Source organism: Varanus komodoensis, unplaced genomic scaffold, assembly GCF_004798865.1.
Source record: "Varanus komodoensis strain SLA01 unplaced genomic scaffold, ASM479886v1 scaffold1, whole genome shotgun sequence".
Lineage (NCBI taxonomy): Eukaryota > Metazoa > Chordata > Lepidosauria > Squamata > Varanidae > Varanus > Varanus komodoensis.
Genome location: NW_025335268.1, coordinates 34,898,361 through 34,926,240, shown reverse-complemented (window position 1 = coordinate 34,926,240; position 27,880 = coordinate 34,898,361). Strand labels below are relative to the sequence as shown.

The 27,880-nt window shown below is 41.4% G+C and overlaps 1 protein-coding gene across 1 annotated transcript; it reads left to right on the top strand.

Annotated features, from left to right (window-relative positions):
* On the top strand, window positions 1-27,880 carry TMEM181 (transmembrane protein 181). Its single transcript, XM_044421940.1, has 17 exons — window positions 1-112; window positions 5,000-5,103; window positions 6,521-6,576; window positions 8,986-9,076; window positions 9,428-9,549; window positions 11,275-11,391; window positions 12,696-12,776; window positions 13,770-13,869; window positions 15,187-15,317; window positions 18,944-19,035; window positions 20,744-20,801; window positions 21,414-21,516; window positions 21,618-21,669; window positions 22,374-22,456; window positions 23,151-23,240; window positions 23,478-23,544; window positions 25,580-27,880. The coding sequence occupies exons 1-17, from the start codon at window positions 90-92 to the stop codon at window positions 25,656-25,658; spliced, it is 1,449 nt and encodes a 482-aa protein (XP_044277875.1). The 5' UTR covers window positions 1-89; the 3' UTR covers window positions 25,659-27,880.

Genomic DNA, 27,880 nt, shown 5'->3' with positions numbered 1-27,880 from the left:
CGCGGATAATGCTGCTACGGATCCGCTTAGAGGTGCGGCTGCCGCCGGGTTAGGAGACTCGCTGCTTAAGTTGAGGCGTCGCGTTGCGCATGTGCAGCATGGAAATAAGCATGTGAGTTGAGGGGCGCGGGGTCTGCGTGGGCCAGCAGGTTGAGCGCGTGTCGCCGAGTGGGGAGCGCGTGCGAGGAGGCTGGCGCGCCGCTGCCAAAATTGCGGACCGGCCGGCGACTGATCCTCACTAGTCCGGCTTGCTTAGTGATTACGTCCCCACCCCACCCATGGGCTGGGACTTGTAATGCTTGGTCACAGGCAGTGACGGAACTGTGCCTTTTCTCTTGTCCTGCTCAGTGAGGCTGGTGGGGAGTACAGGGCTGAAGCCGCGCTACCCTGCGACTGTTTCCGACCATGGCCAGCCAAAAGCTCACAAGCAGAGCATGCCTGTCCCCGTTCCCATAACACGCACACACGCACCAGCTTTTATACCCTCGCGTCTAGACTGAGCTGAGCCCGGATTTAACCCTAATGCAGGTTTTCAAAGACACAACTAAACTAGAAAGTAATAGTTCCCCTGAACATGTGAGAAATGCACATTGACTCTTAGTCCCCGTTAGCCCTTTCCCAACTTCTGTAAGGATAAGGATTCTCAGGACAGTGAGTGTCATTTCTACAGAGATTTTGAGTTAATTCTAGAGATGAAGTCTTGAGGAATGCTTTCCCTTTCTTTCTCTTTATTAATAAGGTGGGAGGGGGATGCATTTTTGAGCATCTTTTTGATATCAGATTGTTCACCATTCTGAGAGCTGTCACTCATTCTATAAAACTGTTAAATAAATAAAATATTTACTGGTCAAACCATTAGGATCATTTTCTGTATTGTATCAGGTTGTATTGTGCTGCATCTTGACTTACTATTTTTTGCTTTAGTGAGAATGCGTGATGAAGAGAGTGATTTGCCTCACAAGACCACCAAACCATGCTGGGATGTGTAGATTTGAACAATGGGTGTAAATGTGCCTACAGTGCTGGCTAAGTTACATTGTCATACAAAAGCTAGTTTAAATGTTACTGCACAGACCTTTTGCACCTGAAACGTAGTTGCAGACTTTGTCCTTTAAGAAATCCAGGAGCTTTTAAAGTAGGATGGAGTCCCTGAAGAGTACCTTCCTGCAGCTGAAACTTGTATGTTCCAATTGATATGATAAAGAACACAGAGAAACAGAAATGTATCATACCTGTGCTTTTCCATACCCTTGTTTCTTTGTAACTTATGAATGGTTCAAGAGGTTTTAGTATAACTGCCTGGTTGAAGGTTTGTTGTTTGCAGAGGTTTTAGACAAGAGCATCTCAGTTTGCTGAATGTTGGGTGGTTCTGATTTTGATCTCCCAATATTTTCTGCATGTGATCTTTTTGTCAAGGAAGAAGTTGGCTTAATGTCCTTTTTATTATCAAAAGCAATGAATAGACATAAATGCACCCCTTTTAACATGAGAACAGCCTTCCTCAGCCTCATGCCCTTCAGGTCAATAGGACAACAACTTCTAGCATGACCTACCAACATGGTGAGGGCAACATCAGTGGATTGTTTCCTGGCTCTTGATATGCTCATCAAGAATTGAATAATATATAGCATTATGTAGTGTCTTTAAGCTTTCTGCAAACTTTACATAAAGTTTATTTAGTGGCTAAGAGGCTGATCCACAAATCAGGAAGTTTCTGGTTTGAATCTTGCTTGCACGATTCTTGCTTGCACAAATCTCCTTGGATTTGTGGTGGTGGTCTCAGCAGACGTTTTGCTTCCAACCTGCAGTATGGGGACTAATAATGCTGACTTACCTTTCAGGCTTATTTTAAGGATTACAAGTACATAATTATGTCAAGTGCTTTGAATACTTTAGACATAAGAAAAACCCTGCTGAATCAGACCAAAGGCCTATCTTGTCCAGCCTTCTGTTTTTCAGGGTGGCCAGACAGAGGCCTCTGGGAAGTCCACAACTCCCCTCTCTCATGGTTGATTTCCAGTAACTTGTATTCAGATGCATGAGAAGTAAACCTGATTGAATTTCAGAATTGAAGGGTAAGAGGCTGGAGTAGCATTATGTTAACTCATGTCCTCACCTCTTCAGTCTCTTTCTTATCCCACCAACCAGTACATCCCCCTTTCCTCCAAGCTTGCATTCTGGACCTCCAGCTGCAAGGGGGTGGAGGAAGGGGATCAGAGGGGGCATAGAATTGCTTCCTCCAAGGCTTAAAGCTGATGACCTTTTTTGTTTCAGGACAGACTTCTGTGTCTGTAGAGGTAGACTATAGTTCATGAAAGCTTATGTCATAATAAATTGTTCATCCTGAATGGGTGTCAAGTGTAGGTTCTTGGTTCCAAAATGCTAGGCATAATCTGATACCTGCAACACCTGTCTATGCCAGAGACAAAGTAATTTAGTCTCTTCCTTTTGAGACTGTATCTAAACATTGGACCTCATGGCTGTAACATATACCCAAATGTGTGTGGGGGGTGGGACTTTCTGTCTCCACTGCCTGTTTTTTTTATGCCACCTAGCCTATTGAAGAGTTCTAGAACTTGAAAGTGTGCACCATCTTTTATGTTGTCTTGGTTGGGTACTTACTAAGTATGGATTTTGGATTTTTTCCTTCAGGGACTGCCATGGTAGCCTTTGTTTTTTATTCACTTTTGGCCTACTATCAGATGCTTTGTAGTTTTTGCTGTAACACACTTGGTGCACAATCCTATGCATGCTTAGGCAGAAACAAGGGCTGTAGTTCCCCAGCATGCATAGGATTGTGCTTTAAGATGATTGCTGTTGTTACATGATATCGAGCTGTCTCTGACTTATGGTGACCCTGTGAATGAGAGCCCTCCAAAATGTGCTGCCCTTGGCAGCCCTGCTCAGGGCTGCGAAGGCTGTGACTCCCTTTACAGAATTTGCCCACTTCATACTTGGTTATGATGATTAACCTTCCAAAAATATTTCTGCACTGTGTTGCCTAAACAGAAATGGTCCAGGACAGGCATGGGAATGCTAAGTCACACTTTACTGCACTATATGCCCTGAATTAATTCTAGAGAGTTTTCTTCTCTTCTCCTCCTTTAAATCTGTTTTCTCTCTCTCCTCCTCTGATGCTGCTGAGTGATGGGGTTAAGACGTCTTTCCCTTTAGGACTGTTGCATCAGAGGTAAATCAGGGATGACTTGGTGGATGTGTTGGGCTCATAGTGTAATACTCACTGGGCAGAATATTTTTTTCTGGATTGGATGGGCCTGTGACCCTGGTGAGTGCATATGGTTCCCCATACCTCACCTTTCGCTGCAGCTTGGCTGGCTTGCATGACAGATCTGAAGCAGATGGCTCTGTAAGGCCTTCTTGCAGTGCACATACTCCTGTGGTTTTGAGCACTGCAGTCTGGATTGCATGGACGAGGCTGACTGGAGGTTCTGGTCTGAGTGACATTTTCTTCTCTTCTAACTCTGGCTTTGTATGTATGAAAAAGGAACAGGTCACCAGCTTGTGCACACCTTTGCTTCAGCCTTTCATCTCCCTTTTCTGCTGTCTCTAAGTAGAAAGCAGTGTGTGACCTTATACAATACCACACTGGATCTTATTCGCTGTCCATGTTAGGGGGAAGAAAGAGTGTCTGTCACAGAGTGGGATGTGAGTGTACTTACTTGCATTCTGGGGGATGACTTGCAGGGACGTGTATGCATAATCTTTCCCCTGCTGTAAATACTGCAGTCACTTCCTCCCACTCCCGGGAAGCCCTGCTAGAACAGTAGCAGCTATGGTGTGAAGGGGACATGTGCAGAGAAAGGCATGAAAAGAGTTGTTTCAGCTTGGTTCCCAGTCCCATCTTTGTTGCTAAATGTGGTGATCTGCCCATAAAGATTCCTTTTCTTGTTTTATTTTAACTGGTTTATTTTCTTTTTCTTTTTTTTCCAAGAAGTACCTTTTTAAAGGTATTTGTTTGCTCACTCTTCCTCATACTGTTCCTCTGAAACAGAATATGTTGCATAATATAGTTGCTTCATGAGTAAAATGTAACATAAGGAAAATGCTTCAAAATAATCCTTTATTTCTGTTTTGCATTTTCAGTAGGCAGAACAATAAAACCAGTGCTCATGATCATTCAGCATGACTTTTCAGTAATCCTTTTGCAATTTGGTTAGTTACTCCTCTTATAGTTTGGTTAATGTATAGGTGGCAGGCCAACCACAGTTTGGAAATCTGCTCTCTAATGTATTTTTGTTACCTTTCTGTTGCTTCAAGGACAATCCCAATGTCAGTTTATGGCTATGCATGTGGAAAATGTTGATCCATGCCTTTGTTACCATTGGATGAAGCAGCAGATATTGCCACTGGTCAAAAGTAAATCTACAATAGGTTGTGCATGTACCTCTGGATTGTGTGACAATTATAAGATCAAATTTTACACAAAGCCAGTGAGATGTTTTGATGTTCTAAAATCTGTTTAGCTGTGTGCATTAGGGCTATGTGTGTTTACATCACAGGTAATGGTACCATAACTTGCACCTTTTCCTCTAGGATTGTGCTTACAATCCTAATACAAGAGACAGTCTTTTTGGGGGTCAGGGGAAACATCATCAAAGAGGTGGCAGAACTGCTCTTGTTTAAAGGCAAGTACCTGCTATGTAAAGCACTGTTAAGGCACATGCAGCTTGGTGGGGTATATGGTCAAAATGAGCATGTCACCAATCTAATGAGAGCATTACACCATAGTGCTATGCATGTCTTCTCACAGACCCATTAGGCTTAAAGCGGCTTCCTCCCAGGTAAGTGTGTATGATTGAAGTCCTGGACAACAAGCTCACCTAATTGGTTGAATACCACAGACACTTATCCAATTCATTGGATGAGTTTCCTTTTTTCTTCAGTTTTCTGGGGGAATATTTAAAGAAGAAACACATAAAGTTTTGTTACTGGGTACTTGTGGGAAATCTGCTGACGTCCTTTCTTTCCTTATTTGCAGGCTAGCTCCAATGCGATTGTATACGTTGTCCAAGGGCCACTTTGTCCTGGTTTTTGTTGTCTTCTTCATTTGTTTTGGTTTGACTGTCTTAATAGGCATTTCAGGTAAGGACTTTATCTTTTCTTTAAGAGGTCAGATTCTATACATATTTGTATCTCATTCCCCCTGTTGCATTTGTTTAGCAAGTTCGCTTGACACATATCCTTACTTTATATATTTTCCCAGTATGTGTGTGTGTGATGAGTGGCCGGAATGATTAGAATTATGGTAGCTGATCCCACCTCAGAATAAGAAACTAATGGAAACCCTGCCCATGAACCCCACCCATTGCTCCATTTTTGCCATTGCACTCTTTGCCCTATAGAGTCACACCCACGGTCATCCAAGGGTTCAAAATATGCAGGTTTCTCTGCTATGGAATAGGTGATTCTGCAACACTAACCAACTATTCCAGAATGTTTACTTTGATTTTACTAAGACACAACTAGGATATGCAGCAAATGTTCTGGTGTGGAGGGATTCCTGCTCAAGAGTCCATCAACACCCCACCCACAATTGTACGTGCCGTCAGTCAGCATTTCATGATCAGGCTCAAGCCTATGGGGCTGTTTTGCTGTGTGGGTTCCCACAAGGTTCCCCCCCACCCCCCAAGATTGCTTGCACTTCTCCAAACCTCACATCTGTTGATACCATTATGGGTAGGACATTTATGTTTCCTCAGGACTTGAAGTTGGAAAATTGAGATTGCTATTACAGTCAGTGTAGCTACAGTGGAAATCAGGGATAGCCAACTGAGATTATGCTTGTGTCCCTTAATTTTTTCTTACCCTGCTGGCCCTACCCAAATATTCTACTAGAAAGGCAGATTCCTCTACCTCTGGTTTGAAGACAGAGGAACCCAGAGGGAGAAAGGGGAATTGCAGCCTAACTATTTTCTTTTAATAAAAATCTCTGTGGAGGTTGGAGTGCTTGGGAAGTGCTGCAGACATGCAGGTATACTCAGGTGGAGGATGGGGGAGCCTGCATCAGTTCTGCAGCAGACCAGTCAGGAGGAGGCTGCTGTGCTCCATAGGCAAGAAGAGGGAAAGAATGGTGATTTTGCTTGTGGCACCTGCTAGGATGCATGTCAAGGTACTGCCCAGGTAACTGTGAGATAACCAGTGAGTTTGGGTAAACATCCATGCTTTGTGAAACAGCACAGAGTTGTTTTCCATGTTGTGCAAACCCAGCCATACTGTGCTGAATGCTGAGGTTTTGTAGACATTGGCAGTGAGGAGCTGTTTGTTCTATAAGGAGTCTTGAGTTTCGTAGCTTAAGATACTGGAAACTAGGGTTAGCCTCTTGTATGAGATACTGCTGTGCTATAGAATTCTGTGTGGAATCTGTGTAAGAAACATTCCTCATCCGATATGTAAAATAAAGTACTATTTGCTATTCATGACAGGGCCTTTTGTAACTTGATATAGTCCATAATTCCTGTAATTTTTAATTATTAAACTCATGTCTCTGAATGTCATACAGGTCCCTATGTCATTGATTCTTTTCCTACAGTACTTCAACTGAATAATGCTTCCAAGGTAAGTCTTGTTACATTGTGCTTATAGAGGTGCATTCTGACTTTGCAAAGCTTCTAATTTGTACACAAATGCCTAAGAATTGGGTGTCCACCCATCTTTGTTTTAAAGCATTGTCATTGAGCTGTGTCTTATGAAACCTCAGTAATCTCAGTGTCTTCACCTTTCCTGCAGCAATCTTTATATCTGTATAGTATGCTGATGTGGAAGTGGGTAAAACTCATGCTATACAGTGGTACCTTGGCTCATGAACTTTTTTTAAAAATAAGTTTTATTATTATTATTTTCTATAAACTAAAACAAAAAAAACTAAAAACAATAATCAAAGACATCAGACCTACTGGGTCAGCCTCCCATTTTTTTAATAACAATCCATAGACATATTCAAATTGACACATAGTCCCGTTTCTCTAGCCAATAATAAAAAGAGTTCCAAGTTTGATAGAAGCCTGTATCCTCTTTCTCCTTCAGAGACAAAGTCAGCCTGTCCATTTCAGCACCGTCCAGAATCTTTTTAAAAATCAGTTCATCAGTGGGTGGTTCTTCACTCCTCCAATGTTGGGCAAATACAATCCTTGCCGCAGTAATTACATGTAGAATCAGACATGTTGCTTGTTTGTCAACATCATCAGTCACAATGCCTAATAAAAAGACTTCAGGTTTAAATATTAAAGATTTTTATAATATTTCCTTAAGCCATGTATGTATTTTAGTTCAATTTTTTTGCCTTATCACAAGTTCACCACATATGATAAAAAGTACCAGGTTTATGTTTGCATTTCCAGCATCCATTTGACATATTTGGAAACATTTTTGCTAGTCTATTGGCAAAAGGTACCATCTATAAAACATTTTATAAAGATTTTCTTTATATGAAGTTGCTAAGGGTACCTTAATATTTCTTTTCCACAACTTTTGCCATTTCTGTAACTCAATATTATATCCAAAAATTTGTGCCCGTGTTATCATAGTTTCCTTAACTTGTTCATCTTCCATTCTCTTATCCAAAAGAAAATTATACATTCTTTTTATCATTTTTTAATCTGATTTTAAAATCATTTGATCAAATGTTGTTAATTCCTTATAAAAAACCCACATTTTATAATCTTTAACATATCTCGATTGTATTTGAACATTGGCTCACGAACTTAATCCATTTCAGGACTCTGGTCGTGACCCAAATTGGTCATGAGCCAAGTCAAATTTCCCCGTAAGGGCCAATGTAAATAAGGTTAATCCATTCTGCAACAATTTTTTTTACTCACAAAAATTTGAAGCAAAGTGACAAGAGAACAACAAAGATCGCTGCCATCTCCTCCCCACCAGTGATCGTGCGGAGGGGTGGGGAGAGGCGGGCACGATTGTGGGTGCGCTGGGGGGAGGCGGGTACGGGCGCGCTCAGGCAGGGAACACAGGTGTAATCGCGGTCATCTCCCCCCCCAGCACAAATGTGACCATCTTCCTCCCCTGGCATGACCGCGATCATGCCCATGCAGGGAAGGTGGGCGCGCTCATGATCGTCACCCAATGCAGAGTTTGCGACCTGCGGCAAAATTTTTATGAAATTTCTTTTCGTGACCTGATTTGGTCGTGAACTGAGGTGTTCGTGAGCCAGGGTACCACTGTATATGGCAGCTTCCAGGTTCAGTCCCAAGTGTCTTCAGTTTCATATCCCATGTAGCCATAAGATTTTTGTCTGATTGAGGGATCCTGTGGGCAGCTGATTTGCCACTGTGTGTTTGGAATGCTGGACTAGATGAATCTTTGGTCTGATCCAGTATGGCTTTTCTCATGTTCTTGTGTTCTTATTCCTGGAGAACTGCTAGGAGGAGAGTTAGTACTAGGCTAGTTGGGTGACTTGTCTGATTTTGTATAAGGCAGCTTCATATGAGCTCATAAATTCTCCTCTAGTCTAGTATCATTATGGAATATTTCTGGTTAAATATGAGCAATAACTCAGGCTACCAACCCCATGCAACCAAATCTTTTCACGCCACAGAAAAGCCTCTTGCTTACAAGATTCAAGATTTCTTCAGTTTTAGAATGTTTCTTATGACTAAGGACTGAATCATGGGTTTGAAATGTTTCGTGATTGACTGCCCTAAGTTCTCACAAATAACCTATTTGTGTACACTATATTAATTTTATATAAATAACCTACAGTTGATCTCTTGTTTGTGAAAGCTCTTTAAAAATATTTTCTATTGTTGCCAAGCAGGTTAACCTGATCTTGGATTAGAAAACATTTCCTTTTTCTAAATTAACACTTAACAGGAAGGTGGTAGTCAGTTTTGTGCATGGAGAATCTTCATTCATCAGCCTTAATTTCCTGATTAAGTAGCTATTGTAGTAGCTATTGTAGAAGAATGAATTAATGAATTTGATTTAACTTTTGTTTCCACCTTTTTCTAGGCGAGGATGTTTAATTTAAGTTCACAGCCATTATCTACTTATAATCAACAGTTATGGCTAACATGTGTAGTGCAGTTGGATCAACCTTATGGTAAGAGTGTATAAAATTTATTTTGGATTATACTTGACTACATTAATTATATCATAGTAACTACCTCAGGTTGTATGTGCATCACTTGCCTGCATGGTGTGTAGACACCGAGGCTATACCAGTCTTAGACTGCAGTTTGTCAGGTGCTTGATTAAACCCCTTGCTTTACAGAACTTCAGAATGTAATAGAAGGCAGCAGTAGGGGTGGAGCCTACAATATATGTAATGCATAGAACTGTGGATTATACAGTAGGATCTGTGATTTTGAATTACTACGTTTGCTCTTGTACTAGAAAAGTACATACCTTAACCTGCATCTTACAGTGTTTTGTTTTTGCTTTAACATTTCAGATAATAAATGGAAAGTAAACTTCAATATGTCAGTTACAATACGTGGTGTAGTGGAAAATGCAAGTGTAAAATACTTCAATAAGGAGAGTTACAATCGAACAAGGACACTCAGCTGTGCACAGGTACGTGTGTTGTGAAATTTCTTACAGCGGAATTAAAAAGGGGTAGGCCCATCTCTTTCAAATGGGTGAAGGAGGGGCATATCTGTTAGTGAAAGCCATAATCAGAATAGCAGCTTACGAGGTTCCAGGTTCAAATCTTGGCATCTCTAGAAACAGGGAGAGATCTTGAGAAACAGTTTTCAGTAAGGGCTAACTGAATTGTGCTAGGTGGATGAATTCTTTCTCAGTTTAAAATGAGGGGAAGGGTTATCTCTGAATTGCAGACTGTGTTTTATACGTATGAACCTCTTAGCCCTGTTTCTGGCACCTACTAATCAAAGCAACGTGATCTACTAACCATGATGGCAGACAGAAGGCAAGCTGATTTTTGCTTGTCCTATTTCCCCTTGTACCCTGACAACCTGCTCAGGAGGGTCTGAAACATTCTGGAACAGTGCAAGAAGAAGAAATAAGGTTCTGATTGGGAATGAAGTTTTACAAGGCCCTGCCTGGCTCCCATGGCTTAAAGTGATTTCAGTGGCGGGCGAGCACCATGGATGAAATTTGGGCAGCTGGGCTTGTCGTGCAACCAGGAACATGGTACTGGGCCTTGAAGGCCAGTAACTAAATTATTTCCAGTAAGGAGAGAGGGTCTGAAAGCTATTTGGACTGGTGAGGATCTCCAGAACACCAAAAGCCTGGAGTCCTGTGTTCTTGTGAGGTTTTAACCAAGGCCCAAAAGCTTTACATCCAGTTTAGACCAAAAGGGAAAATTGAGCAAAGCAGAGTGGATCCAGTACAACAGATGTTAAGATGGACCCAAATTAAATCACCCCAGTACTTTCCATTTCTTGTGGTGCTTGAAGACATAAGCCTTTGTTTGGCTAGTATACATAATACCAATTTACTCTAACACCCTGGAGGTATGCTACTCTTTGCTTGGCATGTAATTATTTCTATTTCCTGATTACTCTGCAAAACCTAATTGTAAGGCATTTAGTTTGGTGCTGCTTAATGAAGTCATAATGTGTAATCTTTATCTGAGTGGGTGTGACCTGATGCACTTGACCTCATGTCAAAATCACTTGCTAAGTATTTTTTCCCATTCAGCCAGAGATGTAAGCTCCAGGTTCATCTTTATGTCAAGCTGAATATTTTAAAGTGGCAGTACCATGTTAGGCTAAACACTGAGCTAGGTTTCATGCTCTGTATTGAGCAGTCCATCCCCCAAAACGAATTGCTTTCTATATGTCTTTTAACACTTAACAACTTCAGTCTGTTACTATTTTTATTATGATTCTGTCCATGGGGTTTTCATGGCAAGGATACTGGAGTGGGTTGCCATTTCCTTCTCCAGGGGATCACCTTTTGTCAGAGCTCTCTGCTATGACCTGTCCGGCTCAGGCGCACCTGCTCATAGCTTCATTGCACTACACAAGCCCCTTCGCTGAGGCAAGACAGTGACCCATGAAGGGGCTGGCTGGATGGGGTCACTGAAGAGGTGGGTGTGGGGTTGGGTACTGTGGGGGATGGTGGAAGACAGAAGAACCTGGAGGAATGTTGTCCATGGGGTCACAGGGACTCGGGCACGACTTTGCGACTGAACAGCAACAACATTTTTTATTATAATGGTCAACACAGCACTGAATGGCTTGAAAGCTCAGACCTGTAAATATGCTGTCATTATGCTTTTGTTTTGTTTTCAATTTCTTTCTCTGCCAATCCTCCCCCAATATGTCTTCACAGCAATGTGCTGAAATTATTGTGGTTCATCTTGGTTACCTGAACTACACACGTTATGAGATTACTGTCGCCTTTGAGAAACTTTCCCATGACTACCACATCAAGAGCTTTAACTTTACAGTAAGTGTAAATAGTAGAGGAAACTGAAACTGAAAGTCCAATTTTAATGGGGAATCTTGGTGTTGCCTTTGCAATAGTAAATGGGTCACTATTTTCCAGTAAAAGGAAAGAACTGTAAAGAGGGGCCAGCTGAATGTGTGAAGGGGCAAGACTTCCATGCTGAAGTACAGCCACTGAAAAGGACCCCTCTTCACCAAACACACTTCAGGATTTGGTGGGGCTGGGAGCAGGGCATCTGAGGATGGTCCCAGTACTAGGGCAAACTACTGTTTATATTTTATTTGTGAACCGTGTTGTTAAAGTGCAGATTTGGAAGAAGATCGGAGAAATTAATGAAAAGCAATTTGTCACCTCCATTGACTCTGCTCAATGTTGTTAGTTGGCCTCCAAATGCTAATGGAGCTGACCAGGTACAACATTTGGCATGTCTTAGGGCAGTCCTCTCTAGCTTGCAACCCTCCAGGTGCTGGTTAGAGGATGCTGGGAGTTGGGAGCTCGGAGGATCCAACACAACTGATCGGAGAAGGCTACTTTAGAGGCAAGAAACAAGCTTTGAAAAGCATGCTTCAAGCAGGAGAGATTTGCATTGAAAGGAATTGGGTAATTGGGTTTTTCAGTGAAACTGGATGTTACATCTAAGTGCTTATTTCAGTAAGCTGTGATATTTAGTTAAAATAGGATAGCATTTTGTGTTCCCTGCTGCCCCTGTAGCTATTATAAATTTACATAAGGAAAGGCTCACTGACTTTGGTTTCTGTGAAATTCCCATAAATTTTGGTCCAGGTCAAATATTACCTTTCATTGTATGGACATTCTTTTAGAAATGCTTCCCACAGTACTCTGGTAATACAGAGAAAATGCAGAGCATAGGCAGTTAATATGAGAACCCCTCTTCACCAAACACACTTCAGGATTTGGTGGGGCTGGGAGCAGGGCATCTGAGGATGGTCCCAGTACTAGGGCAAACTACTGTTATATTTATATTATATTAACTACTGTTAATATGCTGGTAGTACTTCTCATGCCAGCACTGCACATGTTGATGTGGGAAGTAATCATTGTGAAGTGACTCAGATAGACCAAAGATAATATGTGAGTTGCCCTTAATCCTTCAATGTGAAGAATGGGTTGATCATTCTTTACTTTTCTGAATTGGTTTGAGGTAAATGATTTGATCTTGCTGGTAAATTTTGCTGGCTGGCATACAGGTGCCCTTATGATGCTCCTGTCAGATACTCTTGATCCTTTCTGCATTCCTGGATCCTTTTTTTTTAAAGATTGACATGCTTCTTTCTTTCTTCCAGTGGAAAACCTATAACCCAACCTTCTCACAAGTGGAAATCTGGTTCCGATTTGTGTTTGTGGTTTTCACATTCATAGTCACAGTGAGTGTTTACTACCTAGTTATTTTTAATATAAGACAGTAAGATCACTCTGGAAGGTGAGTTCATGGGGTTAGAACAATCTGACCAGATCATACAAAAAGTAAGTTGTGCTCTTCTTTAACAACTGTAGATCAGTGTCGGCAAGTTTTCCCTTCCTAAGATAGACCACCATCTGTTTGGCTTTGCTTGTTGCTGCTTGCTTTTCTGTTCATTCTTTTCTGTTTGGAATAGGAATGATTTGTACTGGAGGTTCTCAAAGACAATTCGGACAAAGAATTTTTGACTGTACAAGACACACATTGACCAATTTTGTGGGTAAATACTCCTATACCAGAGAGAGGCAAGAAGCATAGGTTGAACTCAAAGCAGTGCATGCAGAAGTATGATAAGGAAAAGTAAGAAAGTGCAATAGTAGAGTAGATTTAGTAGCTGCGATGGAATCCAATTTTGTGTGAACTGGTTTCTGCTCCTACAAGGGTTGCTCCTCTCCTCTGGAAGATACCCAAGCTCTGTAGAGCAGATTTTGAGGCTGCGCAGGGGGAAGAAGGAAGTCACCTGCTATTGCAAGTCATTCTGAGGATGGATTTCACCCGTTATGTCCTCCTTCTCGCACTCACAGATGCAATTTGAGCAAGCTTTCATTCAGTGGCAGTGTTGTTCTTCTAGGGCCAGATGTGGGACTGTACAAGACTGGTGATTTTCTGCATTGCCTTTGCCCTTCATTTAACCTCCCTGTTCTTCGAAACACAAGACATCTTTGCAAAACTTGCTATCTAATGTAACGAGTGTTACATTATTGTTTATATTTTTATTGCTGTTTTAATTCTGACATTTCCTCTAATTTTAATATTCGTGGTTGATTTATGTATATCTTTAACTTGCTTCATATTTCCAGTAATTGCTCAAATCTTTTAACGTTGCAAGTTGCCTTGAGAGCCAACTTGGAATAGGTGCTGTGTAAGTGTTGCTGTTTTCTTTTGTGCTCCTTTGCAGTGTCTCTTCGCACACTCCCTGCGCAAGTTCTCCATGCGAGATTGGGGAATAGAGCAGAAGTGGATGTCCATCCTCCTTCCCTTGCTTTTGCTTTATAATGGTATTTTTATGAATTATGTCATGCTATGAAGGGTTTCTGGGACTACACTGTACAAAATCTGCTTTTACAGAGGGGTGAGATTTGTAAAAGGAAAAATGAGTTATATTAACTGCATTTTAGAACAGAGGTGGATTGAGCATCAGCATGATCTAGTATAAGGGCTGGCTACTAATGATGCTCCAGATGTTTTGGCTTACAGTTCCCATTATCTTTCACAATTAACTGTGCTGGCTAGAGGTGACGGATGTTTGTGGCCTTCCAGATGTTTTGGCTTGCAATTTGCCTACCTCTGTTTTAGCAGAAATGTTCCAGCCTTGACTGAGTATTGGGTTGGCTTTTTTGTTTGCTTCATTTATTATTTTCTTTATCTCATCTCAGCTGATGTCCAAGACAACTAATGATAAAAGGCTAACAATTAAAAACAACAAAATAAGATCATTAAGAACACATACAATAAGTGGCTAGCAATCAGGAGTGGATAAAAATGCAGCTACCTTAAAATCATCCACCAAACATCAAGAGAACATAATCAACAAGACAGGCCAAAGCCCTGTCTGTCCGTTTGTATATTGCTTGCTAGTGAAGGCCATTAGAGATGAGGGCTATGAAGCCTCCCTAGGAAAGGAGTTTCAGAGTCCAGAGACAGACATTCTGACGATTGCCAGTTCTCGTGTAGGCTTACTATCATGGCCTTTGGCTGTAAAAGAGTGCCCACATTCACATATTAAACAATGGAAAGGGCCAGTGATTAATCACAGGGTGGTAGCCTTACAGATATTATGAATCTTTAGATAATCCCATACTCTGTTTGCCAGTCCCTTGTCCATTAGTCCACACTCAGGAAACTTTCCCCTGGGTTGTTATCCCAAATGCGCAATCAACCTTAGCTGCCATTATGGAGCTTGTTGATGAAAATTTTATCTTTCCATTTTCTAAACTCCAAGGCCATTCCTCCACCCGATTTGGGGGTTTCTCCCTCAATCCCCTGCACTGCCATCCTATCATCAAGGTGCCCTGAGTGTTGGTGGGGTACTTTCGGAAGGGCTACAATGGGGAGCTCAGCTTCCAACAGCTGTTACCTGCATTCAGTAAACCCTAGATCCATCCCATAGTTTAGTAGGTGGGTTCCTGTCACCAGATTCTCCTCAAGAACACTGCTGAACTAAAATGTTCTGGGAATGGCCTATGCAAACTACATGTTGCACACTTAGCAGTTGTGCTTGGTACAAACCTGAACTGAGAGCAGTGGGGGGAGTAAAGGAAAACTACTTTGTCTGAGAGTGATGTCTCATGACTTTTTCTTCCGTTTTCTTCCAGATCCATTTTTCCCCCTCTCATTCCTAATCAACAGCTGGTTTCCTGGAATGCTGGATGACCTCTTTCAGTCACTGTTCTTGTGTGCACTGCTACTTTTCTGGCTCTGTGTCTACCATGGGATCAGAGTGCAGGTAAGGAGCAGCTAAAATTTCAGTGCCACCCACATTCTGTCCTTCATTTTCATGTTATTGTTTTAAAAAAATTATTGGGTAAACATTGCTTAGATCACTGCTCAGTCCTATCCACAACAAATACTTCTAAAATGGGGCTCTAAATAAAGAATATTAGCACATTGCCTCACTTGTGAAGCAGCAAATTTAATTTACTGGTCAGCTTTTTCACTTGTGCATGATTGATGTGGCCACAGCCATTCATTCCTTAGTAACATCCTGTTTGGACTGCTGTAATGTGGTTTACATGGGACTGCCTTTCAGAACTGTGCAGACACTGAAAGCTGGTGTAGAATACTGTGCGTTCAGGCTTAAGGTTAAGACTGGGGAGCAGTATGGCTTCCTTGTTACAGCAGTTTCATTGGCTGCCATCAGTTTCAAAGTGCTGCTTGTGACCTATACAGCTTGGAACTAGGCTACCTGAAAGACCACCTTCTCCCATAGGAACCAGATGGGGTCCTAAGCCCATTTGGATATTTACTTTTTGCAGTACTGCTTCTCTCAGCAGCATATTTGGTTGCAATATGGAAAAGGTGTTCTTTGTGTCTGCTAACATGCTTGCAGAAACTCTCTGCTAAGGGAGATTTCATTGGCTCTTTCTCAACTGTCTTTCTACCAGCAGGTTAAGACATTTATATTCAAGCAGGCCATTAGTAAGCATGTCTGTTGGGTTGGGTGATGTTTCTCTTCTGTTGCATTTTAATTGTGTTTTAATGTATTTGTTTTATGATACTCAAGCATTATTTTTTACTGTAAGCTGCCTTGAATGTATTTTCTTGGTAGAAAAGCAGTAGTAATAACTTTTTAAATTCTGCCCTTCTTCCAAGTGAGGGATGGTTCTCAACTCATTTGTCACGAATTCGTCAGGAGCTGGACTCCACTAGTGATTCAGAGGCTTCTGGGGAGATACCAATGTCACCGTCTGGTCCAAAATTGATGGATGAATTTCAGTTACTGGGACCTGATGATGTGGACAAGGTGCTTGGACGAGTACGTCCCACCACCTGCCTATTGGACCCTTGTCCATCTTTGCTAATTAACAATGCCAAGCATGGGATTGGGACCTGGATCTTGGAAGTGGTTAACGCTTCTCTGAGGGAGGGCCGGGTACCTGCCCCTTTAAAGGAGGCGGTAGTCCAACCGGTCCTGAAGAAGGCATCACTGGATCCAGAGATGGCCGCTAATTATAGACCGGTGGCCAACATCCCGTTTCTGGGCAAGGTGTTGGAGCGGGTGGTGGCGGGACAACTCCAAGCACTCTTGGATGAAACTGATTATCTGGACCCATTTCAGTCCGGCTTCAGACCCAGGTATGGTACTGAATCTGCCTTGGTCACCCGGTACAATGACCTGTGCAGGGAGAAAGACAGGGGGAGTGCATCCCTGTTGGTTCTCCTGGACCTCTCAGCAGCTTTCGATACCATCGACCATGGTATCCTTCTGGATAGGCTAGCGGGATTGGGGGTCGGAGGCACTGCTTTGCAGTGGGAGAGGTCATCAGGAGGTGTGGGCTGCGGAATCATCAGTATGCTGATGATACCCAGCTCTACCTCTCGTTGTCTACCAATCCAGGTGAGGCAGTGGCTGTACTGAACCGGTGCCTGGCCGAGGTAATGGGCTGGATGAGGGCCAATAAACTGAAACTCAATCCAGACAAGACGGAGGTCCTGTTGGTTGGCGGATCGGGCTTTGGGGAAGGGGACCTGAACTTAGTCTTGAATGGGGTTGCACTGCCTCTTCGGGACAAGGTCCGCAGCTTGGGAGTGCTCCTTGACCCAGAGCTTTCACTGGAAGCTCAGGTGACATCGGTGGTGAGGAGCGCTTTCTTTCAGCTTTGGCTGATCCATCAGCTGCATCCCTACCTGGGGAATGACTGCCTGGTGACAGTGACACACGCATTGGTGACTTCCTGACTTCTGTAATGCGCTCTACGTGGGGCTGCCCTTGAAGATGGTCCGGATACTTCAATTGGTTCAAAATAGAGCTGCCAGGCTGCTGACGGGGACTGGGTGTTATGTTCACATGACTCCAGTTCTCCGTCAGCTTCACTGGCTCCCCATTGAAGTCCAGGCCCAATTCAAGGTGTTGCTTATGACCTATAAAGCCCTTAATGGCTTGGGTCCTGGTTACCTGAAGGAGCGCTTACGTCCATATATGCCCTCCTGCCCCTTGAGATCAGCGGGAGAACCCTTCTCTGGGAACCCTCCGTGAAGGATATTAGGAGGGTAAGTACTCGGAGGAGGGCTTTCTCTGCGGTGGCACCCAATCTATGGAATGTGCTCCCCAGAGAGGTCCGCCTGGCGCCGTTGTTATTTGTTTTTCGGCACCAGGCGAAGACCTTTTTATTCAAATGTAATTTTAATTGTTAATATTATTTATTTATTTATTTATTGGCCAGATCGACTCAAATTATACTGTTTTTATATTGTGTTTATTTATTTATTATTGTGAGCCGCCCCGAGACTTCGGTGAATGGGGCAGCATAGAAGCTTTCTTAATAAATAAATAAAATAAAACTCTTCTGGAAACCCTGTTGTGTAGATGAAGGTGAGAGGAAGGGGAAGGATCCAGCGGTATCGACACTGCTAGTGTAAACCTACGCTTGTGCAATGTTAATGACATTCGCTAACACTGGTTTGGAAAGCCCATTTTCACAGGCACTGTTGGATCCTTCCCAGGGAGTCCAAGAGTACCCATGAGCTTCATGGCTCATCAGTGATTAGAACCTGGGTCTTCTGTCCAAGGGCAGCATTGGGCTGTATGGCTCTATCATTGCCTTTGCTCTCAGTCACCTGTGACCCAGCCCGAAGCCATTCAGGCTTCAGACCATTTTTTCTGCTCCAAGGAGGCACATAGTACTATGTGGCTCTGTTGGAATGAAACATCCTTAAATTTCATCAATCATCGGGTCACAGATTGTATGCTTACAATGGGAGTGTTGCATTGAAGGGCAGCCTATGATTAGACAGAGTGATTAGATAAATAAATGCTCACTTAATTTCTTGGCACCCTCTCTGAACACAGAGAAAAGTAACCACATGCAGTGGTTTGTGTTACAACAAATGCTGACATTTTAAATGATTGAACTTTCCCCCAAATATGAAAAAAGCAGATGCTTGCTGACCTGTGCGCATGTGCCATGTTTAGAGACTAAACACTACCTTTTGGCCTTTCTGAGGAATACCCAAGGGAAGCTTCCTATCGAAGCTGAAACAGCAAGCGCTTAAACTGTGTGTTGCTAACTTTATATTCAGTAGGAATGCAACAGACTGTTACTGTCCTGACGCTGACTGCCAGCAGAATCAGCCAAAATCAACTAATGTGATAATAAGCAGGACCTGAAATACTCCAGAATGTGTGTATATATCTATATTTTGTGTATGTGTGGCTACTTCAAGAGAATCTTCACAAATTTGACGACTACTCCCTGGAGAGCAGTAGATTTTCCAACTGTAGGCTGACTGTGACTGGTAAAACCAAGTACTGTAATATGAATTTTTCTTGAAATGAACTGATATTTCACAATATTGTAAATTAACTGATATCTGAAAACAAGCTGAATTTTCTTAATTTGTATTTTTAACTAGGGAGAGAGGAAGTGCTTAACATTCTATTTTCCTAAACTACTTATTGTTGGTCTTCTGTGGTTGGCTTCCGTTACCTTGGGAATATGGCAGACGTAAGTGACTTCCTTCTTTGCATTTATGTATGTATGTATGTATGTATGTATGTATTTATTTATTTAAACATTTCTATGCCGCCCATTGCCGAAGCCTCGGGGCGGCTCACAACATAGAAAAAATACACAATAAATTAAAACAATAACAATTAAAATATATACATTAGAATAAAATAAGCCACCCTGGCCAAATAAAATTCAATAATATTAACATTTAAAATGCTGCCTAAATAAAAAGGTCTTCACCTGGCGCCGAAAAACAAATAACGACGGCGCCAGGCGGACCTCTCTTTCTTTGAATAAGAAAAACATACTTTAACAGAAGACTTTACAGTCTTATTTTCTGTATGCTTTCTTTGAACATTATTCTCTTAAGGAGATTCACCATTTCTCTGTTTCCATTTTCTTCTTTGTTTCACTAATAAAGTACCCAAATGGTTGCTGTGTTAATACATAGTTGTTGTTGATATTAAAAGAGCATTTTCTTAGCTATGTTGATCACTTCACCCCTTAACATGTGTCTGGAAACATTAACATGTGTCTTGAAACATACAGGAGCCCACTGTTTTCCTTGTCCTGGGTTGCATGGCATAGCAACCCATCATGGGTAACTTTTTGGAGTGGAGTGGGGCATAAAAAATTGCAGTCAGCGTCATATTTTTGGGCCTCTGAAATTCACACAATTGGTTCTTTACAGGTGTGTGCTTTCAGTTGCCTAATATGCTTAGTCTTGCCTGATCAGTTTGCCTCTCTGCTTCAGCAGTCAAAGGGTGACTGCATATAAACAAAGTTGCGTACACCTCCTTAGCCCTGTAATCTTGATTTTAAGTATTGAGCTGGCAGTTTTCAGTGTCTTCCACTTTTTCAACACTTTGCTTCCCCTTCCTTATCTGAACAGTTACTGCTTCATTTGCCCTCCATTTACTTCTCAACCCTTAAATTAGTGTAAATTTCCTTGTTAGTTACTTCCCAGTCATTATATTTACATTTATTCCTGCATTTTAAAAACTGCTACAGAATTGCAGTAACTGCATAAGTGCCCCCAAAAGGAGTGAGTGAAGTGGGAGAGGGGAGAATTATATCTCCCCTTTTTGGAGTGGCTGCAGACTCAGAGAAAGGTTGAAAAGGTGGATCTCAACCAACACTGATTGTGCTGCTTTGAGACTCTGAAAAATAAAATTTTAAAAAAGCCAAGAAGAAAATGAAATAGCAGTTGGAGCAGGGAGGGGGAAATGGGCAGGTTCCTGCAGGAGCAGCACTGGGACATGTGCTGGAGCCGGCTGGGAGGCTGAGGGGGAGAACAAGCCATGGTGAGCCTGATCATGCATTTGGAGCTGACTGGATTGTTCAGTGAACAACCAGCCCACTGGGACCTCTTTGCAGGATGACTTAGCATCATGTGCGAACCCACCTATTGCACGGTTGCCTTCAGTATTTCTAATTAATTGTGCTTTCAGCAGTATTAGTTGGTATTTATAACACTGTAGAGTTTCATGGCTTTCATTCTTTTTCACAAACAACTTTATTTGGTTTCAGTTGGTTTTTATCTTGTTAAATGAGCATTACATCTATTATATTCTTTAAATGTGTAGTTCTGGAGGCAAAAAAGGCAAAACATCAAAATTTTAGTTTCTGTGTATGTATTATAGGATTTATGATAGTGTCTTACACATCCTTACATTCATAATCTTGGTGGGGTTTTTTTTAGTGTCAATGAACTTCATGACCCAACATACCAGTATGGGATTGATGCAACTAACTTTCAGGTAAATTTGTGTTATGTAGCACTTTGTGTTCTGGGGGAAATCCTGAATGGACTACTAGATTTTTTGGTGGGGGAAATCCAGATATTTTCCTTGGCCTGTCAGTCTGATATCCTTAGTGCAAAACAGTATATCTTCTATAATCCTTTATTGTTTTCTTCTTCTGTTACATTGTAAGTTTTCCTAATTTTAAAAAATTAAAAATTTCTAGTTTTCCTCTTCTCTGTGGCTCTTTAAGGTTTGTGTACACTTTCCAGAAAACTGACCAGAACTGATCAGCACTTTCTTTGCTACTTTTTAAATCACTAAGTGATTTTTCTTTGAAAGGCAACATATAGGATGGCTTTATCTAACCTGGTACTGTCTAAATATGTGGACTACAACTTTCACCATCCCCAGCCAGCAGGGCATTATGGCTGAGGATTTTGGGGATTGTAGCTTTGGCACTGGATCAACAGCTGATCCAGAATGTTGCATCCTCTTCTGGCAAGGTCTATCCTTACCAAGGTGGTGTCTCTGCATGTACTATAAAAAGGTTGAAATGGGGAGGAAGAGATGGAATCGTAATGCCAACAAAATAAATAAGTAACGCTTGTTAATATATTTTTGTAACAGGGGATGAAGGTCTTCTTCCTTGTGGTGGCAGTTGTGTACATTTTGTACCTTCTGTTCCTGATAATCAGGGCATGCTCAGAACTTCGGAACATGCCCTATGTTGGTAAGCTCTGCTCTCTGCTTATCACTACTGCTGTAGAGTTGCTCTTCTAGTGATTAGTTGTGTCTGCTTTCAGATAACTCTGTGCTCTCCTTTTCTCTCAGATCTCAGGCTGAAATTCTTGACTGCATTGACATTTGTCGTGCTGGTCATTAGGTAAGAAGCTGCTTCCTCAAAGAAGAAAGTTCTCAGTAGTATAATTTCCACTGCAACGTATGATAATAAAACATCTGTAGTGTAAAATACTAAGCTGCAGCTCATTGCAGCAACCTTCCCATCCTGCTATCCTCCAGATGTGTTGGCCTGTCACTCTCAACTTCCCTCAGCCAGTCAGGTTTTGTTTTTTAAAGACCTGTTAAGTGTGAAGTTAATCTTCTTTCCAAGGTCCCCTTCAATCATTTTTCATCCCTTTCCCAGCTCCTCCCATTTCTAAAACCTCTTCCTTGTCACACTCCTTTAGCCTGGGGTGAGGAATGGGATCCTCCGAATGTTGTTGGGCTGTACTTCCTGTCAGTCCTGGTCAGCATAGCAGGTGGGAAGAAACAAAGGGAGTTGCAATCCAGTGGCATCTGGAGGGCCACATGTGCCTCAGCCCTGCTTTGGACACTTCTGTTAAGCTTAGAACTTTATCACACCATTGGAGACAAAGCCTTGGGATTTGTAACAGTTGCAACAATCTTCTTTTCCATCCTAAACCTGGGTTTGTCACTGTACCCATGATCTGAGGATCAAGCTTTTCCTGTGTTCTAGATTTTAATGAGGGAAATTAATTACTTTCACTAGTATTATTCCATTCAGTTGAGCTTTATTGTGAAAAAGAGGTGCAAAATGAACTTTCTTTCTTTTCCCCCCATCTGCAGCATTGCTATACTTTATCTGCGTTTTGGAGCCCAGGTTCTACAGGACAACTTTGTGGCTGAACTCTCCACTCATTATCACAATTATATCCTTCTAATGTAACATTCTGTTAAACTGTTTCAGACAAATCGTGTATGTAGAGGCAAGACTGATTTGAGAGATTCATCTAGTAGACATCCGTATATAATGGAGATGGGGTCAGTGGCCTATTACTATAGGACTTGTATTCTCCACTTCCATGCATGTCGAATTTTAGTGCAGCTGCAGAAAAGTGCTCTTCATACTTCAACCAGATGCAGCACGAATGTTGGTGGGAGCTTTCAAAGACCTTGGTGATGGCTGAGTATGTTAGAACAGCTTTGTACATAGCAGTGTTTTAAGGTGTGCAGCTACCTTTAGGAAGGGAATAGAAAGCTAACGTCATTTCAGGCTGGACATCAGGAAGAGCTTCCTCACTGTCAGAGCAATACGACAGTGAAACTCGCTGCCTAGAGAGGTGGTGGGCTCTTCCACACTAGAGACATTCAACAAGAACCTGGACAGCCATCTGAGTGGGATGGTATAACATGGTGTCCTGCAACAGCAGGGGCTTGGACCCAATGACCTTCATGGCCCCTTTCAACTCTAATATTCTACGATTGTATGTTTTTTTTCCGATGATAAATTATTTTCTTATATGTTTCATTTTGAGTTTAGGCCAAGTTTCTGATCACTCCTACATAAATATGGAGAATAATGTTTGATTTGGCTGTTTGCATGATATCCTTGACTGTAATTACCTGCAGAATTCCTATCGTTCTATGGCTTATTGAACTTCTATCTATACACACTAGCCTTTGTGTATTCTCCATCCAAAAATGCCCTGTATGGTGAGTTAAAATCCTGTTGCAAGAAGTTGATTTCATATTGCTTTCTGAAATATTCAAGCATGGACCTCATTTGTTTTTGTCCAATAAGCTGTGTGGGGTGTTGGTTTTGGATACGATGAAGAGAAACAGGAATGCATTACAAAACCTTTAAAAATGTGACATACTTTATGAACTATCTCCACAGCATTGAAGGTATGTATTTTTTAAAATAAACTTTTCCCTGCAACTTCTTTTTAGAGTCTCAGTTGAAAGACAATCCTGCCTTCTCCATGCTAAATGATTCAGATGATGATGTGATTTATGGGTAAGTAATGGGCTGGATCCAGCATTATATGAGCAACAATGGGAATTTCTCTTTCTGTCCTGCAACTTCGTCAAATCTCTTCTGAAGAATCCCTGAGTCCACTGAGCCAGATTTAGGGGACTCATGGGGGAAGTAAGGGAAAATTTGGTGTCTGTTCTGCTGACAGAAGTACACAGTGGGATACAACCCAGTATTTACAGTAGTATCACTTACTTCACATACTGTTTTTCTTGTGTTGTATGAAAAAGAAGTGATGGGGTTTCATGTTTAAATTTAGACATTTAGTTTCCTTCTGGGAAAGAACAATCCTGCCATTGATGATAGTTGCATTAGGAGAGGAAGATAGAGGGAAACTGATGCTTGTGGAAAGGGGGGGAATAATACTAGGCCACATTTTAGTAAAGGGTCAGCATTTGTAAAAAAAAAAGAAAAAAGAAGAATACCTAAAATGATAGCTGGAAATCCGGCAACTTAATAGCTAAATGAGGATGGATCTGGGCAATGTATTAGCTATCTTCAGTTCCTTGATAATGGGTGATACATTTGCAAGCAGGGCTGTTGTAGTTAATGGTTGTGCTTTTATCTTTAAGGGCACAATTCCTATATATGTTTAGGCAGAAAAAGTTTTAACAGTTCCCAGCATTTCCCAGCCAGCAGTGCAGACAGGCGAATGCTGAGAGTTCTAGGTCTTTTTTTCCTTATAAGCATGCATAGAATTGTGCCTTATGAATAAACTTGCACATAATTATTTTTCTCCTGGTTTGGTAGTGTGATCTTGGTGTGGTGGATTTTTGTGATGGGGGAAATTAGCTGAATAAGGTTGCAGTTGGTTGGTTGGTTGGGACGTGGTGATGTAAATCTAGCCTCCTTGCTTGCTTTTCTTTTAAAAAAAAGCCCTGCCTCTCTGGAAATCAAGAGTGGTGCATGGCCCACCATCACATTTTCCCTTCCCAAAAACCCAGTGAAGTAGGCTGGGCTGAAAGTAAGTGAATAGCCCATGGCTTGCCATGAACTTCATGGCTGAGCCTAGATTTAAACCCTTGCTCTCTACAGTCTTAATCCCAGTGCTGTTTTCACTGTGCCACACTGACTCATTTGTCCTTTTTGTCTTTGTATCAGTGAAGTTTGCTGTCCACAAGAGACCCCTGTGGCCTGAGATCTGAGTTTGGGAGAAATCACATGCTTGTGAAATAAATATGTAGCTGAGAAAGTGAATGTAAAAACAAGCACTTTGCTTAGTGTAGGTTTGCAAGTGCAAAGTGTTTTTAAGGAGAGATCGTGTGAGTGCATTGCAGCAATTCTGCCTGCCAAGCCTCAAATTGGAAAGCAGGTTGCATATTATATCCCTGCCTTTTCTAACCCTTTTATCTATTATGAGGGCCAGAAAGAGTGCAATTTTGCTTCCTTATTACCTTTGAGGCATTGCAACTTAAGAAGCTGTGCCTGTACTCCTTCTGTGAGGATACACAACTGCCTGGATTATATGGGAATAATCTTTCATGGGTTTTTTTTTTTGTTTTGTTTCCCTTTTATGAGGCCAAGTTACCCTGCTTTATTCCCTCTTCTTTTGTCTTATTCTTAATTTTATTTCCATTCTGCCCAGTATCTGAAGCTTTCTATGCTGTTTACAACAGCACATGAAATACAGATACCTATTAAAACATCGTCAAATGTCACTAAAAACTTAAAGCCAAATTTTAAAAATGAAATAATTGAAATAGCTAAGTCAAGTTAAAACAACAGGACCATATCTTGCCAGCTGTTGAATTTGAAGTGCACACCTCTGCTTTCTATTTTGGAAGCCTTTAAAGAAGTGTGGTACTTTAAAAAATTAAAGGAAATTCACTGTACCAGCTCTCTAATGTAATCAGATTTTAAAAGCATAACAGGAAATGAGAACCCTCAGATGTAAGCTAAAGAATACTATTTGCAGACCCATTATTTGAGAAGATCTTATGTTGTATTCTCTCATTGCCCAGAACTGTAATTTTGTGTTGCTTATGTTTGAGATGTTTTCCAATATGTGTTTGGACAGGAGTGACTATGAAGAAATGCCTCTTCAAAATGGCCAGGCTATCAGAGCCAAATTCAAGGAAGAGTCGGACAGTGATTAAAGTTTTCATAGATGTGACCCACAATATGAGAAAGAGAAGACATCTTGACTTTTCTCCCATGTCTACTGTCAACTGTTCATAGTCTGCTGTAGAATAATTTCTGTTTCTCCTTTTCTGTTTTCATATCTAAAACATGAAGAGGAATGGGGAGAATTTCTTTTGGATAAGATTTAAAAAAAAAAAAACTTGGTGTGCTTTAAACACCCTCCCAACAAACAGTAATGTTAGAATATCTTAATGTGATGGGAAGCTGCTATATCAGTTTACTAAATCAAAGGGGCTTTGGGGGTCTTGGGTATTGTGAATTCATGGCTGATACTTCCCTTATTTGCTGATTGATTACTCATACTACTGTAAAATATCCTGCTTAGTTACTTACATGGAGGTTAACATTCAGCAACTTGTTATTTTTCCTTGGTACTTATTTGGGTGGTGGTAATCTGGGTGTGGCAGTGGGGAGTGAGGATGTGCTCTTGTGCTCTCTGGTCCTCTTGCCTGTGCTCAGCCCTGGCCAGGAAGCAAGCCAAGCTGAGATCAAGTCTGCAGATGCTTGGGCATGCTAGTGGATCCCTTCCTTGTACAACACAGAAAGACCACAAATCACATGTGCAGAAGCAGAACTGTGCTTGCACAGCAGCTGCTCAGAGGGGCAGAGAGCGAGCAGGCTGGAGTCTGGGGAGCTGAGCCAAGGAAATCCAATGGATTCCCACCTCAAACAAGATTCCTCACAGGGTCACATCTCCCAACATGTTTAGAGCCTGAACCTCCTCTGAAACTTCCCATTCGAAAACCTCAATTTCTATGTTCTTATTTCAGGGGTAGAGAGGTGGCAGGTAAGAATCATAATTGTGATGCAACATTGTATTGTGATTTGAGTTCATAAAATGAAGAAACTTTTTCAGTAACTTGAAAAATGCATTGTGTTGCAAGCAATGCATTTGGGACAACTTCTGAGACCAATGCACTTTTATGTAATTGTTTTCGGAGGCAAGATAATTTGCAAAAGAGAATTGTTTCAAGGCTGCTTTATCTTAAAACAACACTAACCTTCAAATAGATTACAGATTTTAGTGGAAAAAAATCATACTCTTGAGCATTTTCTGCAAATCTAAATGTTTGCTCGTTTTTGTTTTTCATTTTTATATGTAACTTAAAAATACATTCCCTTAAATGTCTAGATTTTGTTCTGCACATTTTAAGCAGTTTGATCTTTAATGATATCATTTAAATGAATATTTAGGTGAGTTTTTGGACATCAAGATGCAAAATGGTAGTTGATCAAGGACCAACTCTATGTTGACCAAGTGAAGTACAGCTTTCACATTGCACAGAACCCTTTCAATTGTAGAGCTCTGCAAGAATTATTGAACCAAATCCAGCATGTTATGATTGTGGGGGGGATGCTTGAAATACCCTTTTCATGACAGCTGCCACAGGTGGTGACTGTAATGTGGAATGTATCATCCTGTTGCATGCATACAATGGGAGCAAGTCTTTCTGCATGTTGCAGCAACAATGTGGTGGTTGTGATGTGTGGACTCAAGTCACAGTCGATTCAGCTTAATGGGAACCATTTTAGATCACCTGTGTTTTGGAAAGGAGCCTTTTTTAAAGTTCATTTAAAATGAACTTAAAATGGCTGCTACCATAGTTTGTGTGTGTTCTTGTCCATGCTGAAAATATACAGCAGTGAACCTCAGGAGTTTTACCGAAATGGTGTTGCCAATCATGGCATATGGGGAATACCTCTTTCCTCTTCTTCCATAGTAGCCTTAGTTTTGTATGGATTCTTTGAATTGGCATGGTAATGCATTAGCTTTATTGAGTAGACTACCTGCCCAGCAGGATTTGCCAGGATTTGCGTGTTCTTTTACAAGGCCATGTTCCTTTTCATAGATGACTTTAGAAGGTTCTTCCAAAATAAATACTGCAGGCTGTCATACTACAGAGCAACCTGAAATTGGCCAATAGGAAAGATAATGAGACTGATTATTCTTGTTTAAATGTTAAAAGTTGCGTGTATTTCTTGTACACTTGGATCACTACAAATTTGAATCTCCTGCTTTGCGAACCTTGTAATGTACCTTCAGACTAGGGGAACAGTCTACTACTAGCATTTCTTAATACAGTGATTGGCTCAAGTCATAGGCTGGGATAGAAGGAATCTTCTGTGTAACGAGCATATCCCTTTACGTTTGAGTGCATGTAGATCTGGAGGTCCC

Bases quoted from the DNA above. Each gene is read 5' to 3' on its own strand.
- TMEM181 (XM_044421940.1), top strand. From the start codon at position 90: ATGTGCAGCATGGAAATAAGCAT. The intron at 6,577-8,985 runs GTAAGTCTTGTT...ACCTTTTTCTAG, and splicing joins AACTGAATAATGCTTCCAAG to GCGAGGATGTTTAATTTAAG. The intron at 15,318-18,943 runs GTAAGGAGCAGC...ATTTTTAACTAG, and splicing joins ACCATGGGATCAGAGTGCAG to GGAGAGAGGAAGTGCTTAAC.